Raw genomic sequence first — 18,392 nt, 5'->3', positions numbered from 1 at the left:
TATCTCTGCAACAGAATAGGCAGGGCTCAGGCAGCTGCAAGTAAATCCCATGTTAGTTATAACTATTGTTAGCCTAATTTGCGTGCAAAACGAGTAGTCTGAACACTGTGAGTTCCATCTAGCAACCTAAAGTTTCATTTAAAAATAATAAACGGACTGATAGTGAATAGAATGGCTACAGCAGTTAACACCAATGACCCTTCCTCGGTCTGCACTTGCTGGACACCAGTTTAAATGTAATAAAACAAACTGAACGCTTATTCAGGGCTGAAGCCCTTCATACGAGGGCACAGGGACAACTCCCAGGTGATTTTAGTGAGGAATGAGACCCCGAGAGGGCAAAGCACGGCCTGGGGTTGTACTCAGAGGCGATCCCTCGGGCAGGGAGGCGCGTAGGAGTCACTAACAGCCGCAGGTGGGCTCGGTCCCACACCACCGCCTGTCCACCGCCCCGTGAGTCGGTGTCTGCGCCCCTGTCCCCAACCACCGCGACGCTTCCCCCCCTCGCATGGCGCAGGATGAGGTAACTGCGCCACCCCGCCCTGGCCGGCGCCTTTAAGCGCGACAGTCACGTGACAAGTAGCACCTGTTGGCGGAGGGCGTGCCGCGGGGTGGCCCCGCCCACCCCCTTCCGCTCTCCCCCCCCGCCCCTCCCCGCTCCGCGCATGCGCGCAGGGCAGGACGGTCGGCTCACGCACCAAAAATGGCGGCCGCGATGGATGTGGACACCCCTAGCGGCACCAACAGCGGGGCGGGCAAGAAGCGCTTCGAAGTGAAGAAAGTGAGGACCGCCGGCAGGCTCCTCGAGGGAGGGAGCGGGGGGCAAGGGCCGGCCTGGTGGCGCCGAGCCGAGCGGGGCGGGGGAGAGGACCCCTTCCTGCTCCCCTCACGGAGCCGGGCTCTCCGTTCCGCACCGGCGCGGCGGGAGGGGAGGGTAGGGGTGGGGTGGTGCCTGCGGGAAGCCTTGCCGTGAACGCGGGCCAATAGTTGAGGCGGGCAGCCGCACGTGGAGCGGAGCCTGGCCAATCAGCGGGCGCGGCCGGCGGGAGGTCTGGAAGGGCTGTCTCTGTCAGAGGGTTTCGAGGGCCGAGTGCTGCAGCTCTGCCGGGGCTCGGCCGCCTGCGCCCTCTCTGAGCAGCTCGGGCCCAGGAGCAGTGGTGCAGTGCTGCTGCCGCCTCCTCCTCCTCAGCCCCGGCCCCGCCGCACCGTGTGCTGCGTTAAGACGCCATGCGCAAATTCATGTTTCTCTTTTTTATTTTCTTATTCTTTAAATCGAGCCGTAACATCGTGTGTGTAGTCAGCAAACGGTCTGCTGTCACCCACCAGTTTGTCAGGTGGATGGTGATAGTAGCCCCAGCCTGTTGCAGGAGGGAGCAGAGGGGGTGGGGAGGCTGTGTGAGCTTGTGCTGAGGTAGAATTTGACGGAAAATAACTCCTGGGCTGGCTATCAGGAAACATTTCCAGTGCTCTGTGCTTTGTTTGAAATGCAGCTGTCGTCACTGGTGGTGGAAGCCTCTGTACAGAGCTGCAGCTTTATGCTGAAGGAGGTGGCTGGGTGACGTGATTGCTTGTCCTTAGGAAATAGGGGCACGTGAGAGGAGCAGGAAGCGGCACCTTTTATGTGTCAGTGGCATTTATCCTCCCCAGCAAGGTACCAGCTTGAAGTTTGTTGTGTGTGTGGCTCTGGTTGTAGGAGTAGATTATGATGGGTCATGAAATCTGCTGAGAGTGTGGGAGAGAGAAGGGTGATGGGAAGTTTCGTCCTAACTGCCTTGGGATGTGGATGAAGTCCTTGAGACCCAGGAGGTTGGCTAGACTTGAAGTTGGAAGGTGGGGGGGAATCAGATCATTACTGACCCATTTCCTAAATGATGTAGTAGTATTCTGGTGGCTTTTTATATTGGCACTAATGAAATATTGAAGTACTGATCCAAATTGTTACTGCTTATCAATATTTGGCAGTCTACGTTTCTCCTTCAGTCCCAAACTGAGGAGAAGCAATGAGAATGTTAAAACAGAAACTGAACGTGGTAGAGAAGATTTACTGTAGTAGCGTCAATGCAATCATATACTGAAAAAAAAAATGGAAGGAAACAAAATATCTAGATTTCTTACATAGTAAATGAAGATTATCCTGGCTACCAATATGATTTGCTTTGAATGCTGAAGGCAACTCCACCTTTTTCATACATTTACAAAAGACCTGATTACTGGGGGGGGTTGTGCAGAGGAATGAAAAGGCACTGTGCTTTTCTGCATAGCTTATCTTAAAGTCCTCATTCTGAATCAGTTTTCTAAAATTGCCATGGAAATTTGTAGCATGGAACAGAGGAGATATTGTTCAGGAGTCAGTGAAAGTGTAGCATTAGTGATGATTTTAGTTCTTGACCCCAGCTGCTCTGAGGGAGGTGATCACTAGAAGAACTGCTGCAAATAATGGAAATTCCTTTTAAAATAGCACCTGAACTGGATTTTCTCTAAGGCACTGTCCTTTCCATCAGAATTGGGAGCCATGGCTTGAGCTGCAGCCTTGCCTCTGGATCTTGAATAGAAATGCAGATGTTTGCATTTGTTTAACAAAAAAGGGGACTATGAGAGTTACCTTGTATCTGAAGTTGGAAGGGGACATTGATTCTGGGAGGTATGTGAGAGGAGTGTACTACTGCTTTCTAGTAATCTGAACCCATGATAAAGAATTACTCTGGACTTCTAATGTATCTTTTTTAAATATCCCAGCTTTTCCATTTAAAAAATACATGTGATTTTGAGAAACAACTGTGCTGTAAATTCAGTCAAAACTATGTTTTTCTTTTTCCTCCCCTTCTCTCTAGTGGAATGCAGTAGCTCTGTGGGCATGGGACATTGTGGTTGATAACTGTGCCATTTGCAGAAACCATATTATGGATCTATGTAAGTAAATGGTGGGGAAGACACTGGCAGTTTTGACTTGTATGTGATGCACAGCTGAAAATTCAGCACATGCAGCTTTCAATTAGGAAATAAGTCTTCACAATGCAAATACTAACCTCTATTTTATGTAATGGTGAAGTCCTATAATCTGTTTTTGTGACCCTGTCAACTATACTGCTTTTCTTGTAAAAAGTATCACAGCTATAGATGATGTGATGTTGCTGAGTGTATTTGGGATACAACAAAGGAAAAGGAGTAAAGAGCCAGAAAGAACTGAAATTGTTTGGGGTATTGCTCACAAAGAGAGGTATTAGATTTTGCAGTCGGTCATGTTGATATAGGTATCCACTTTTTGATGACACTCATCAGGGTGAAATCTTTTAACACTCTGTGTCTGGCCGGGAAAGGCTTTGGACCAGTGACTTCATCTGACTCCTCATTCTACAAAAACTACTTTGCATAAATAAGTTAGTTCATATTGTATTGTGGGGAACCCTGTAGCCACCTAGAGAATTGTTCTGTTACAAAGGAGAGTCTAAATAATGCCTAAATAATAATTTAAAAAAATAGTATTGCTAGTATTGGTTTGATTTTGTTTTCTGTAAAATTTTGATGGTTCAACTAGCATATATAGGCTTGCTATGTAGGAAAATAAAGAGATAATGGAATTACATATACAAATTTCTGTCATGAAATAGGTGTGCATGTATAAAGTCACTGGTTTCAGTCCCTTAAAGGATTGATAATGAGTACAAAAACATTTTGTTTTTTTCTCAAAAACGACAAGGTACTGCTGGCACCGTAACTGTTCATCTTGTTTCAGTCATGAGGGACAGAAGACCTTTTAGTATACCTCAGGTAGCAGTTTGCCTTATTTGCCTTTATTACTAGAATGTGAGGATTGTGGAGCCCTCCTAAACTGGAGCATGTACAGCTACAGTGCTTGGGAATGGCCTGTCATGATCTGATTGTGATAGTTTTGTTGCACCTTGGAACTACTGATCGTAGCGATTTACTGTCAGTGAGCCTATCTGAAAATGAATCGTTTCAGAAAAATGAGACCTGAAGTTTATGGTAACAACTAGTGAGAGATGGACCTGGTTTCACATCATGTGTAAATAATAATTACAATACTACTTTCATAAGTTTTTGTTCTTTGTTTGGTTTTTTGTTGTTTGGGTTTTTTTTTAATAGAAAACACATTGTGACACACAAGACTGAAAATGGGTTACGCATCTTTGCTTTGGGACAGATACGTTTGTATTTTGAGCCAACTAATGCCTTTCCATGCCTCAGTTCATTGCTGGTTATTAGAAACGGAATGACAACACTAAAGAGAAACAAGTGAGAATAGGGGTTATGAAATATGCTGATGTTCTTTGATGTAAAGATTTTCTTTTTAAGTACCTCTAGCCTGTACCATCTTGAAAAGTAGTTTCAAAAGGAGGTGGACACTTGGCTACTAGTTAGTGTCTCAGATTTATGATATATTTTGAGAGGAAAGCATGTCACTGACAGGCAAATGGAATTTTAAACACTTGTTAGGATATAAGTTACATCCACAGAATTTCCAAATGTATAGAATGAATATATAAAATCCTGTAATTCAAGGTAATTGTTCATGACAAGAGGATAGTGGATGCTGGTATGTTTCATTTTATGAATCTGCCTCAAAATTAATAGTGCCTCCCATGACAGAATAAATAGAGTCTCAAATATTTGTTATTTTTTTATAAACAGCAGATAGGGCATGGAGATGAAGGCAAGGTGTGGAGGAACTGGAAGGAGAGTGGATCGATGTTATTTTCCAGTAGTGAATTTCTTGTGTCAGTTCTTGGGGGCTGGAAAAGGAAAAAACAGATACTACCAAAATGAGGGTGGGGTTGAGAGTGTATAGGTAGGCTAGGCAAAACAGTGAAGGAAGAGGATGTAGGTAGATTTCCTTCCCCCCCTCTTTTTTTTGTTGCTCAAGCATAACATGTTACTAGTTTGGGTATGAGCAATGTTAGAAAAAGCCTGGACTGCAAATGGCAGACCACAATTGACAGTATACAGAGTAGAAGGGGTATCTAAATTGGTGTTCCGAGATCAGTGTTGGCTCTAGATTTACTTACTTCCTTGTTACAGACCATTAATGTTGTTAAACAGCGCTTTAATTAGATTTTCAAACACAAGATGTGAAGTAATGGGAAATTGAGGAAAAATTAATAGAATGTGCAGGGAAGAACAACACAAGATTCAATTTGATAAAATGCAGAATACTAATGTCTCCCTCCTAGTGATGAAGAGAAACTTTGAAAGTGAAATCATTAAAAGAGTGATAAGTAGCGTCAGCCATGCTAATGGAAGGTTGTTAACATTACAGTCAGGCATCAATGTTAAGGTGTCATGCAGTTCGCCTCATGCATGTACATTATGATTTGGTAATAAGAATGGGCTTGGATTTATGAGAAGAATAAAAGAACAGAACCAAGTATATATAGTTTCCTAAGTCACAAGTAGGAGTGGAAGATGATAGCAGTGTACATGTATTTTGGGAGTGTGATACCAACAGGAAATACTGAGTGTCATACAAGGGGTTTATAAGTAGAAGGAATCATATGATGGTATGATAGGGGGAACCTAGGGTAAGGGCTTAGTAAAATCTGCAGATAATTCTTAAGAAATTGGAGAGAATTGCAAGGGGAAAATTCCAAAGTTCCTCAGAAGTTTGAAAAACTAAATTGAAGAGCTCATTTTGCATTTTGAGGGAATAGACTAGACTATTTCAGTTCTAAGGGACCTACAGTCCAACTGCCTTACCAATTCAGGGCTGACCAAAAGCATGTTGTTAAGGGCATTTTCCAAATGTCTTAAACACTTAGAGGTTTGGGGTATTCACCACCTATAGGAAGCTAGTTTCAGTGTTTGACTACCTTCTTGGTAGAGAAATGCTTCCTAATGTCCAGTCTAAACCTCCCCTGATGCAGCTTTGAACCATTCCCATGCATCCTATTACTGGTTATCAGGGAGAAGAGCTCAGCACCTCCCTCTTCACTTCCCCTTCTCAGGAAGCTGTAGAGAACAACGAGGTTGCCCCTCAGCCTCCTGTTTTCCAAACTAGACAAACCCAAAGTCCTCAGCCACGCCTCACAGGAGAAGTAGAATTGTATTTGAAGTTTATTTGCCTGGTATTGGTATTTTCTATCTCTGTTTTCTGAGCGAGTACATGATGTATCATATTAGCCAAGCTATGTGTATTTATTTCTCCCAAATAAGTTGATCCCTTCATGACATAGTTTTAGAAGGCTACATGTAAAGAGAAAGGGAAGCCTATACATTGCTTATATTTGCTCAAGTGAAAGCCACTTTGAAGAACTTTTACCATTAAATTTACCAGTGCAGTGGGCTATTGTAGCTGCGAATAAAAGACAGGTACTTCTGTTTACTTGCCATTATGGCTACTTAAATCTCGGGTTACTTTTCTTGTTAGATATACAGAAGATTTCTGCAACAGAAAATGTATAGGAAGAGGGGTGGTTCTTAATAGATGCCAAGATTCAGACTTTGCCATTATATAACAAGCATTCCTGTAGCTCCCTGAGTAGGAATGCTTCTGTTGCATCTTTCACAATTATTTACAGGTATTTCAGGTTTTAGCTGTATCTTTCTGCCTGCACCTACAAATACTCTGTCAAAAGCAAGGCAACAGAAGAGTTCTTCAGTATTCCTCTAGTACCTGTTACTGTTTTGCCACTTCTTTTGGGTCAGCAGGCAGTAAATGGCTTCTCTTCCTTTCAAAAGCCAGAATTGGCAGCTTTCATTCTGTGCCAGCAATTGATCATTTGTTACATTTCTGTGTTAAGATACTGTCCTTTTCTGAAATGAGGCAAGTGGGAGACTCAAAAGTGCTTCAGCTTTTGGGAGGCCCTTTTTTGGCAGCCAGATTTAGTGATGCCAGCGGTAGTCTCCAGCCTGTTTGATGAGGGAGTTAAATCTGGGTGTCTTGTTGGAAGAGCCTTACATCACCACCAGAGAACTCCTCCTCGGCTATGTTTGCAAAAGTTCATCTGTCCTCTTAAGCTTTTGGGACTGTATTTACTTCTTGGCAAATGTTTGAGTAATGCTGAAATGAATTTCAGTGCTGCTTTTCTTCCTTATCTAAACCACCTTTTTTCCCTCTCACTCCTGGTCACAAAGTCCATTAAAGCCTAAAAAAATAAAATAACTATATTGTGTTCCAAAGCATACAGCTCACAGGTTAGGGCCACTTAGAGAGCGAGGGAGTTAAATTTTCTTCCTTCAAATGAGTTTCCTCTCCTTTTCCCACTACTCATCTTCTCTCTGTTCTCTGTTACTGTACAGACTCATGCCAAATACTTACTATCATATGCCCCATGATACTCAGCAGGATCATAAGTCTGTACTGCAGTAACAGTATTTTGGCAATCTTGGGTGTCAAATTTTAAACAAATGCCCAAAGTATTTGAAGTTCTTCAAGGTTCTTGAGCATTTCCCATTTTCATAACCAGATTTAGTTTTATTACTTAAATAAAGTAATATTTAAGTAATTTTTAATATTTATTAAATACTAAATATTTAATCTGAGGGTTTAAGGAATTAAGACCTCAGATGTTTCAGGTGCGCTAGATTTTATTCTCCTATAGGCTGGCCAGCTTTGGACTTCCACCTATGTGTATCTTGATGTAAAACGTAATAAATAAAACGTATAAATAAATAAAACAGGTTCATTTGAATCTTGCAGAATAGTCATTGCTACTGAGTTTCTGTAAACCTCAGTCTTGTTTTCAGTAGTTCCTTCTTACCAAGGTTAACTGATCTCTCTCACATCTCATGGAAAAACAGGCCTTTCTCTAATTTTGTTCATCTCCACACCTGAAAGAGAGTGAAAAATGAAGAAAGGACAGAGCAAGTAAAGATCACATTTTTCAGCCAAACCTTTGGGGTTTTAAAGTTTTTAAATCTTTAATTGGTGAATCAAATTCCTTTTTCTCTGTGCATATTTGGGCACACGAACAGTGAAGAGACAATTGGAGCTCATTCAGCCATTTTCTTTGCCAAGATCTGCAAAACAAGCCAGCAACAAGCCCATGTATTGAGTTCTGAGCTGGGTTTTTAAAAATTACTACGCTATTAGCATGGGTCTTTTCTAAATAATTTGGCCTTGGCATTTAAAGAAAGCATCCTTTAACACTTATTAAAACTATTTATTAAGGAAGTTATTAAAACTTCCTTTAATAAAATGTTGGTTTGGTACGTTTGTGCTGGTGACTGTGGAGGGAGGAATTGGTAATCCCTATTTTCTCTTGAAGTTCTGTCTTGAGCTGGAGCAGAAGTGTGAATTGTTCAGGCCCTAGAATGGAGAACCAGGCTACTGGATTTATTTTCCCAGTGCTGTTTTTCCTTCTTTCCTCACTTTCTCTTGTCTTTTTCATCCATGTCACCTTATACAAAACCCCTAAAACACAACCTAAACCCATAAATAGTCTTTATGCTTTTTGGGATCCTCCTGGGTACTCAATTCCAAGGTATAAAAATTTCAAAACATGATTTTGTAAACTGTATTTCCTACTGTGTGTTTTTGGTGTGTACTTACCTGTCACAAGACTATAGGAAAAAAAGACAGGCAAGCCCCAGGGTTACATGTGCAAATTAATTTGTAAATATAACTAATATTACATGATGTCTGACAAAACAGTAAGTTTATGTTAAGAGAAGGAATCTACCAGTTGGCGTTCCATGTCCATCTTCTACTCCTGCATATGCGTTTTTAATCTTTGTTTTCACAGGCATAGAATGTCAAGCAAACCAAGCATCAGCTACCTCTGAAGAGTGCACAGTTGCATGGGGTGTCTGCAATGTAAGGAAGACTGTTCTGTTGCGGAGCTCATGTGTGGTGATGCTATCCCCTTTTTTCACAACTTGGGACAAAATGAGTTCTATAAAATGTTTCAGATAATCCACCAGGAAAAAAAAGAACCTTAAACACCATATGTTTTAGTAGAGTGTAGAAAGGAGAGAGAAGGTGGGGGAGAGGTGAGAGTTGGAGAGGTGTAATATAGAAGACACAGAAGAAAAGGGAGGAAAATAGGCCTTTTTTTTTTAATTTTAAAATAATAATGGATCTTTGAGCATGATTTTCCTGATCAAGGTTCTGCCTAGGAACTATGCCTTCTTTTTTCCTGGCAATAGGATTTTTTTGATCTCAGCATGCTTCATTTGTCCTTGTGCAATCTGATTCGAGGAGCCAGTATGGGGTAAGAAGGTGATTTGCTTTCCGTTTTGGAGAAAGATCAAATTGGTTCTAGTGTATAATCTCCAGCTCTTCAATTTTTTGCTGTATGCATTCCTTCATACATGGTCCCACTAACATGTGAACTCAGACTTGCATATCTCTTAGCTAGCCTGGGCCTGAGTTGGAAGGTAAAATTTTCCATAATGAAATAACTACCTGTTCCTCAGTCCCATCCTCACTCTGCTGTGGGATCAAGTCACAGTGTGATAATGCCTTGAACAGGATTATAAATGTTGTAATTCTGTTTGTAGAGGACAAGAGCAATTTTTTTAACCATGTCAGGATATTCTAGTGTCAAAATTATGTCTTTGTGTGCAAGAGTTACCACAAGTGGAACCTTGTTTTTAACTAGCTGTATGGGGTACGGAAAAGGGTGACCTTATTTTACTGAACACAAACAGATTCTGTTTTCCCTTCTAATTTTGTAAGTTCCTTTTTAATTTGGGCTTTGGTTTTTCCAGATGACTGGCAGAAATCTTAAGCATATATACATACATATCGTCCCTGCTACTCACTGTGAAATCCTCTTTCTTGTCTTTCTGATTATGCTTCTTATCAGCATCTGATCTGCCAATTTTAGCAGCTGCTAAACTCTGTGTTCTTTCCTTCCTCAGAAGTTAGTCTGTTAGCACTGCGTGCACTGTGGAAGAGGGTCCCTGCTCTCATTTCACTAATATTCCCTTCCTCTCTGAAAACCTGGATAAGTTCCTTGGTGTTTACCAGTGAGCTGGTTGATTAGTCCTCCTCACCTTTGTCTGCAAACACTTGCTACTCTCTTCTTACCCTAATGCTTTCAGTGGTAGTTTTCACATTGAGATACGGTTGTGTATTATGAAGTGATGTGAACTTTCTCTTCCAGCATGCTTTCCACTTCCACTGCATCTCTCGCTGGCTCAAAACTCGCCAAGTATGTCCGCTGGACAACAGGGAATGGGAGTTCCAAAAGTAGGTATCCTGCACAGATTTTAAGATGAAATATCCAATTATCCTTCTGTTAATAGAAATTATCAATATCAGATATTAATGTCTCTTATCTGTGGGTCTGAGGGCATAGTTACTGTTGGGAAAGGTTTTTTTTTCTCCACCTTTGCTGTATAAGGACCTTTCCTTAGTCATCTGATGCTAAATGAGCTCTGAAGGAGGCCCAAACACCGCAAGTTAAGTGGCAGTTGGTAGGAAGCAGTGATTTCTATTGACATTTTCTCTAAAGAATAGAGAGCAGGAAAGAAATGGAATTCACTGAAAGTGGGCCTCAGGTGAATATTATGCTGCCACATGAGTAACTTGGGTTTAGAAAATGACCTGAATTTAGTTGCTTATGTTCCAAAGCATTTCTGCTGAGGTGCCAGACATCTTATTGGGTCCCTTTGTATCTTGATGATTTGTTTTATAACTCTATTAGGCTTAGAGATTCCTACAGCTGATTTAATAGCATCTGGAAATCAAATGTCCATGTAGCCATTGCTACAGCCTTGGACCATTTGTTCGTAATTTCTGTATTCTTTGTTTTGTTTTGTGTTTTTCAAAGGTCTGATGTTAGAATAACAATGGATAAGTTTTTGAGGGATAATTGTATTTTGAGAGGTAATTGTGCATCAAGAGAAGTTAAGATGTTTGCCTAACTGAGCAAAGTAGTGAAAACTGAGCCCCTGTTGCCTGGCCGGTGACTTAATACTGCATGGGCAGCATGATGAGGAATGGAGGCATGAATGAATGTTGTCTTCAGGTGCTTAGTAATATGTCTGGGGCTATGACAAGCTCTAGCCTTGTTTTCATGCAGGATATATTTGAAAAGAGGTTCAGGGCAAATGATGATGATACCGAGGGTCTTGTGCATGTAATATTGTGGATTGCTCAGGCTTTCTTCTGCGTAGTGTCTGGATAGACTTTGGGGGGAAGTGCAATATGGAGAACTTTGGAAGGTTTCCATAGCGTAGCATTTCACCTTCCTCTGGGTTACATATTAATTACATCATGGTAGAATGAGAATAAATCTGCACTAGTATGAAACATGGTTTCTTAAAAAGCATTAACATATTGTCTGTTTGCAGGTACGGGCACTAGAGAGATGGTCGCCACGCTGCTGCGTACGTCATCAGCCTCAGTTGTTCTTGTCACTATGGGTTTGTTTTAGCAACTTGAAAAATCAATAATGTACACCAATCTTCTTCAGTCTTGTTGTATTGAATAAAATCCTGCTGGAGCTTCCTGTCAAGTTCTTTTGTCTTGTGTTAGGAGTGGGCAGTCAGTGAACGAGAGAGGAGAGTTATCTGCAGACCAGGGATTTAAGTGAGGCAGATCTTAAGATAAGTAGCCCTTCCTGTTGCTATGCCAAATTTTTGACTGGGTGTTTTGGTCTTACTTCCACAAGGTTGAGCCACACCTCTGGCTCACTGAGGTCAGCATTAATCTCCACTGTGTACTGCAATGGGTGCAGGACTTGGCCTGGCTAAGTGTGATTTATGCAAATAGCATTTCATGTGGACACGCTTTCTTGCAGCTCAGCTGAAATGATGAGCTGTACAATTAGGGGTTGTGTCATTATTAGAAACTACTCTCCCTTCTGCTCTTGGCTTTCAGCAAAGCAGCTCCCCTGGAAAGCAAAATTTCACTAATTGTTCCCCGTTTCATCTGTTTAGCTTGGGGGACATTAACTGCATGTTAGTTTTTATCAGGGCTCGTAAAGCACTTTCATGTGTCAGGTGAAAGTGAACTCAGGAAATTCACATGCTAGATTGGCTGGAAGGCAAAAAATAAGCATTTGAACAGACTTAATTCTTGGTTTGCTTCCTACTGGTATTTTCCCAGTTAGTTCAGGCCAAGCTGTAGTTCTCACTGACTGACCATTGTTACTCTGAAAGCTATATAACGTTTTGTTTGGTGTCTCCTCTGCCACGTGGTCTGGTATCCTCCTCCCTGCAACAAATTTTGGCCGCTATGTTAACATACCAGGAACCCAAATGATGCCCAATAAATTATTCTGGCTACAAGACGCTGCATCCCTTCGTGTTGGCAGCTATAGATGCAGTGCATTTCTTTCATTGGCTGTTCATGATGCCACCTTTGGGTCCCCACTTTTTTGCTAGTTATTGAGGATGGGAAGTTTGATAGCTGGTGTTAAACAGTGACAGGGAATAAAGATGGTCACTGAGGAAAGCAAAAGTTGCAAGTTTTTCGGTAATTATGGGGCTTCCTTTAATCTGCAGCAGGCAAGTGTTGGGATTATTTTATCAGCTGGAGTCAGATTTGCTGTTTTCCAGCTTGAAGAAGGAAAGAGGAACAACTGAAATCAGGAGAGTTTATAGCCAGATAGCTCATTTACCAGATTTAGTGGATAAAAAGCTCATCCTGAGTTTGCAAGGTAGTTTTGGTGATGGAGGCAGGAATGGAACAGAAGAGGAGGGGGAAGATGACCTCAGCAGTGGTCAGAGCATTCATCCAGGCAGTGGGACATCCAGGTTAAATGCCATTCCCTGAAATCTGAACTCCCATTTAATGTCCTGTCCAGCCGAGCAGAATGCCAGATGTCCCTGTTTATGATTGCCCGTTTTGTTTGCAGTATTGGATTTTTCAGGACCTGGAATCCAGATGCTCATGGATCGGGGAGTTTAATTCCTTGAGAACTTTGTTCTGGGTCCAGCTCCATCCTTCTGGTTTGTCTCCCTTTAGTCTGTCCATATTACCCTGATCATAGTTTTTTGGCTGGGGACAGACACATCAGTGCAGGCATTTCCCTCTCCTTTGTGGTTTCATGTGCATTTGCTTGAGGCTGTGCTTGCAAGAAGATGGGGTTTTTTTGTATTTTTAATTGCTTTTTTTCATGATCCCTCCGAACAGCAGCTACAGGCACTCTTCCCCCCATACCCTTTGAACATGTGTTCTGCTACAGTGCGTAAAGCCCTTCCTAACTACTTTGATTTGAGATTGCTGTTGTAGCATCTGTCCCAAACCTGGTTTTCCCAAATGGAAAAATATGAACTGTAAAGCAGCAATTGCTGACAGTCCCAGGAAAGAAAATCCCTTTTCAGCTGCTGCCCATTGAGATGGCTCTGCTACTGCTTCCCCCATCCCAGAAGGCCTAGGCTCTGTGATGGCCCATGGCACAGTAATGATTGTGTCTGGGGGGAGGAGAAATAGCTTCAGCAAATGACTGAGGAGAGAAGCTCCACAGCACAGGCAGCATCAAGTGAAGGTAAGAGGGATCTACTTCATCCAAAGGCATGAAGTGCCCCATTTCCTCGGGGCATGGCTGCTCGCTCAGGCTGGCATTGCACTATCCTGACTCTTACAGTCCAGCCTCCACCTCTGCAGAATGTGGTGCTGGTGGGAGGAGTTAAGCCCATTCCTACCCAAAGCCTTTTTCTGTTGTTTTTTTTTCATCTACAGCATCCCCTTCTTGCAAAATACAGAGAGCTTTTCGGGGTGGCAGGAGGAATTGGACACGTTTCTAAGCATCCTGGGGGGAATGTAGGTGTGCAGGGGAGAAATGACGATCGTGCCTGTGCTGTTTGCCTGTCCTATAAATGGAAGATGCATCTGAACTGTGGACCCCAAAATAAAATCAGGAGAAAATGACAGTTAAAACTGCAGAGAGCAGCGAATCCTGCAGCTGCCTGGCTCGGAGAAAAACAAATCACTGGTAGACCTGCTGTGAGCAGAAGGCAGTTTTGATATTCGTGATGCTTTCCATGGGTTTGTCGGCTGAGGCAAGACTCATCACTGAGCAGGGCCTGGTGGAGAGTGCTCCAGGCAGGCCAGAATGACCAGACAGTGGCTTCCTTCTCTTCCTTTTGGAAAGGAGACAATGAGCTCCAGGTGCTGTGCCTCCTGCACTAAATCCCTTGCTGCTCTTGCATTAAAATGCCAAAATCAGGACAACGTGGGGCTGAGATAGTACGTTGGGTTATGTGGGAGTAGCAGGGAATAGGTGGAAGTTTCGCTGTCAAAATCATGCAATGGGCTGTAGATTAAACAAATGACCCTCAGGAGCCTGCTGCTTGAAAGGTGTCTGTTTACTGAGAGAAATGGCTGAAGTCTCAACCAGTTTGCCAGGCTTGTAGCAGCACACCATTGAAACTGCATGATTGCGTCCTCCTGCCCCAGTTGTATAGGGAGGGCCTATCTGTGGAGATGCAGATGTCTGGATTGGGATGAGGAAGCTTTGCAACTGGTTTGGGTGGTCATGTACATGTACCCCTTGTAGGGGAGCACTGGGAGCTCCCACCACTGTGATCAGATCAGGAGTGATGATTCCCATATGGGAAAATACACCTTAGAGAGGGGAGACTGGAGTAGCTGTCTGCATCTCTGTGTGTAGGCAAGCAAAGGCACCAGCATCCATCAGCCCTCTCCCGCTAGTTCCTAATGAATCATAGAACCAGGTAGGTAGGAAAAGACCTTTTAAGATCATCAAGCCAAACCTTTACCCCAGAAGGGGTAGAAGAAGCACCCCAAAGTGGTCTCTGGCAACAAATTGTTGGCAAAGCTGATGCGAAGATGAGCCAAGCAGCACTGGTGTTGTGTGAGCTGGAGCAATATCAGTACAGGCAGAGAGCTGAGCTTCCAGGAGGAGCGCACCCATGCGGGGAGGGAGATCTGCACTGTTTCTGGCAGGCTTCCTCCTCCAAAGTCATCAGGGCAGAGGATGGCAGCAACACCCCTGCCACCACAGTGGGTTGCAGTGCCTGAGCTAAAAAGGAGCTGCCAAGCAGAACGGATGGGAAGATAAAGAAGAGATGGGCAGAGGCAGAGACCCAGGCTAAATCTGTGCTTGCCCAAGACACATCAGCAGGCAGGAGAGGAGATGTCCTGGAGGATGGGGGCTACCCTTGGTGGAGAGCACAAACTCTTCCCCTCAGCAGCATGGGAATGCTGCCACATGGTTCTTGGGCAGCAGGAATGTGGTGCTGTCATGGGACAGCAGACAGTCACCTGCGGGGTGCAGAGCTGATGCCTGTGAGTGGTGCTTGGCCAGCCCACTGCTGGTCCTTCCCCTGGCCTGCCATGAACCCTATGCTCCTGCCCTATAGCACCTGCTTTGCCACCAAGCAAAGGGATGAACCCCTCAGCAGTGGACAATGAGGTTTTGGGTGGGCTCAGTGGCTGCTGGCACCCCCAGTAGCTCACCCAGCCTGGGTGAAAGCCACAACTGCCCAGAGAACCCCAGGCAATGGTTCGAGAGAAGGGGGAGGAGATGACACTGCTGGGGGTATCTTCCTACCACAGTACCCCGGGGGGCAGGAAGGGTGGAAGGGGATGGGTGTGGAGAAGCAACCCTTGCCTCCCTGCTTTGCTCACGCTGCTCTTTTGCTGCCCACAAAACCCGTGGAAAGAGCGAGCTCTTCGTGCCTGCTTTTGCTCTTCCCCACAAGCTTGCTCTGAAAATACTGCTGCCAGCTTTAATCTGCTGTGAGGCAACACGCCGTTCCCTCCACCACACGCTCTGTACTTCGCTCGGTTCCTTCCCCAGTGCAGCAGGCTCTGCAGCAAGCCCGTTATTGCTCATCGTGGGTCGTCTCAGGTACACAGACAGACAGACAGACAGACAGACTCCCCCCACCACCATCCCCTCCCCATTCCCTGCTGCTTGTTCTGGTCTGCTCCCTGCTCTCCTATTTCACTTTCCCCCTCTCTGATCTGGTTCCCATGGAGATCCCAAGGCACCGATGGTGCTGTTCCTCCCTCTGCAGCCTGACTGAGGGGATTGGTGGGATGATTTTTGGATCACCCGGGCTGCAGTTGCATCCAGCCCCAGAAGTCAAGGTGCAAGTTGCGGGAAGGTCGGTTTTGCCCCCCTGACTCCCTCACAACAGGACATCAGCCTGTCGTCTCGCTTTGTTCTGCTGCTTTCCAGCCTCTCCCTATGGGACACCCTTTGGGAATGGTGCCCAAAGCTCAGCCCGGTGGTGGCACAGCTCGCCAGGACTCCGCTCGTGCCATCACCAGGGACAGCCCTGGCTGCAAAGGAAAAATCACACGTATTTGTGCTTAAAATTTAACAATCTGTTGAAAATTATCACCAGCTGGTTCCGGAAGGGCCGGATCTGGGTGTGCGGATGCACCACTGCCTGCTGCCTTGCTGCACTTACCTGCCCTGCTGCTGCACCCTAGAGTTTGCCTCTTTGCCCCCTTTTCTTTCCATATGACTGTGATCATGGCTCAGACACCTCATTTCTTGGTCCCTGCATGAAAGGTGGGTCCTGGCCTCGTAGCTTCAGCACGTAAGCCAGGATGAGGGCATGACAGTTGTCTCTGTAAAGGTACCAGGGTTATCAGCATGGTAGGTACCAAAACTCAAGATGGGACTGCAAAGGATACAACCCTGGCGCACCAGGGTTTCCTGTCCATGGGGCATCAGATGGGTATTTTCAGCTGACCTTTTTGGATATAAGGAGAAGGTCTGGATATAAGGAGGAAGCTCTTCACTGTAAGGGTGGTGAGGCACTGGAATGGGTCACCCAAGGAAGCTGTGAACGCTCAATCCCTGGAGGTGTTCAAGGCCAGGCTGGACAGAGCCTTGGGTGACATGGTTTAGTGTGAGGTGTCCCTGCCCATGGCAGGGGGGTTGGAACTGGATGATCTTAAGGTCCTTTCCAACCCTAAGTATTCTATGATTCTGACCTGCTGCCATGGCAGATGATCCTAGATGGCAGTGTGCTGGAGGCGCCTTTGGGAACATGTCCTCTTCTTCTGGTTGTGCTGTTCTTCCTTGCTCAGTCTTCTTCTCTTCATCCTCCTGCCCTGGGTCTCAAGTGGATGATTATGTACTGGGAAAGGGGATTAAAGGAGTTTTTCTTCTCTAGAGATGCAGCCCACCTAGTATCCTTTTCATTCTCCTTCCTCTTCCGTGTCCTAGGAGACATGAGCTACAATTCAAGTCGAGAGGGACATTAGTGTCCTGTGCTCACTGGGAGAGGTGGCGTGCTGTTGGAGCAGTCTCTTCATCCCGGTTGCATTGGATGCATTGAATTTATTCATTTTGACATTTTAGACATGAAGCATTATGGTTTTTAATGAAAAACATGGCCTTGGATGTTCTGTGTCCTCCCCCCAAATGCCAGTGTTGTGGCTTTTTTGAAGGGAGTGTGTTTGCCAGAATTCATCCCAGAGCTGCAGCCTTCTCCGTAAAACACGAGTTTGGTTTTGTCCAGTTCCAGTGTGCAGGTCATTAATGCTTGCCCCTGTCACTGGTTTTGGGAATGAGAGCTGGCTCCAGTGCCAAGGCTTTCACATCCCTCTGCTCCGCATGGAGCGAGTGCCATCCATCTCCCTGCCGAGCTAAACAGAGACTGAGCATTTAATACACATAAACCACTGATCTCAGAGGTGGAAGTCTATAGAGAAAGATGACAGCTCCATAAGGATCTTCCCTGAGCCTCTGGTGTCTCCAGAAATCTTCCAACAAGATAAATCAGTGCCTTAAGGAAGGGATTGTTGTGAGGAACGACCAAGACTTGTCCTCCCAGGCTGGTATTCTGGGTGTCTCTTGGTGTCAGGGTGTGAGATGGCAAAGAGGTGCTGCTCCCACATAGGAGGCAGAATAGGGTACCCCATCCTTTTTGAGGCATTTTGGGACAGATTTCACTTTATCTGTGAGGGATCTTCTTGAGAGGGTTGAGGTAGATGTGAATCCCAACAGGTCTGCTGGACACCACTTCCAGGAAGGTAGAACTCAGAAAGGCCGTGCTGGGTTTGCTTCACGAGGTTTTTGCCTGTTTCCCAGCCCTTGTCTCCATCCCCGCTGGTGTCACCCACAAGCATCAGCCTCATTTCAGACAGCAGCTGCTGACAACCCCAAACATCAGTCTCCTTTTTGAGTCCAGGTGCTACCAACCTTTAAAACCTGAGACTGGAGCCCAGAGGTGCTGCTTCTGCTGATGGAGAAATGGAGCTCATCCTTAGTCTCTCCCCATATTACACATGACATCTGTCTCAAAATTGCTTTTACTGTTTCTGCAAGCAATGTGCTCCTGCAACACTGCTGTCCTGGTTTGTGACCACCTCCACCACCTGCAACACGGCTTGTCCTCAGGGGCAGGATGTGATCCATGAAAGAGGGACACAGCAAATCCTCAAAAGCACAAGCAGCTGCACTGTTTGTGCTGAAACTCAGTGTTAGAGCCCTGCCCATTGTTTGTCTCATGGCTGTTTCTTCAGCCTGATGCTGCAGGTTGCGTAGCAGAATGGA

General features: G+C 44.8%; 1 protein-coding gene across 1 annotated transcript; it reads left to right on the top strand.

The window, feature by feature from the left end:
* Positions 1-635: 635 nt before the first annotated feature.
* RBX1 (ring-box 1) lies at positions 636-11,420 on the top strand. Its single transcript, XM_062620450.1, has 5 exons — positions 636-781; positions 2,832-2,910; positions 8,700-8,770; positions 10,065-10,150; positions 11,257-11,420. Exons 1-5 carry the CDS (start codon positions 704-706, stop codon positions 11,267-11,269), a joined length of 327 nt encoding a protein of 108 aa, XP_062476434.1. The 5' UTR covers positions 636-703; the 3' UTR covers positions 11,270-11,420.
* Positions 11,421-18,392: the final 6,972 nt, after the last annotated feature.

This window comes from Pezoporus occidentalis, unplaced genomic scaffold (genome assembly GCF_034315485.1).
Source record: "Pezoporus occidentalis ecotype Australia unplaced genomic scaffold, CSIRO_AGI_Poc_V1 ctg221, whole genome shotgun sequence".
In the NCBI taxonomy this organism is placed as follows: Eukaryota; Metazoa; Chordata; class Aves; order Psittaciformes; family Psittacidae; genus Pezoporus; species Pezoporus occidentalis.
Note: the sequence above shows the minus strand (reverse complement) of the source record. Positions and strands in the feature narration are given on the sequence as shown.

Excerpts from the sequence above, each read along its gene's own strand:
- RBX1 (XM_062620450.1), top strand. The coding sequence starts at position 704 with ATGGCGGCCGCGATGGATGTGGACACCCCTAGCGGCACCAACAGCGGG. Across the intron at positions 782-2,831 it reads AGCGCTTCGAAGTGAAGAAA|TGGAATGCAGTAGCTCTGTG; the intron begins GTGAGGACCGCC and ends CCTTCTCTCTAG. Across the intron at positions 2,911-8,699 it reads AAACCATATTATGGATCTAT|GCATAGAATGTCAAGCAAAC; the intron begins GTAAGTAAATGG and ends TTGTTTTCACAG.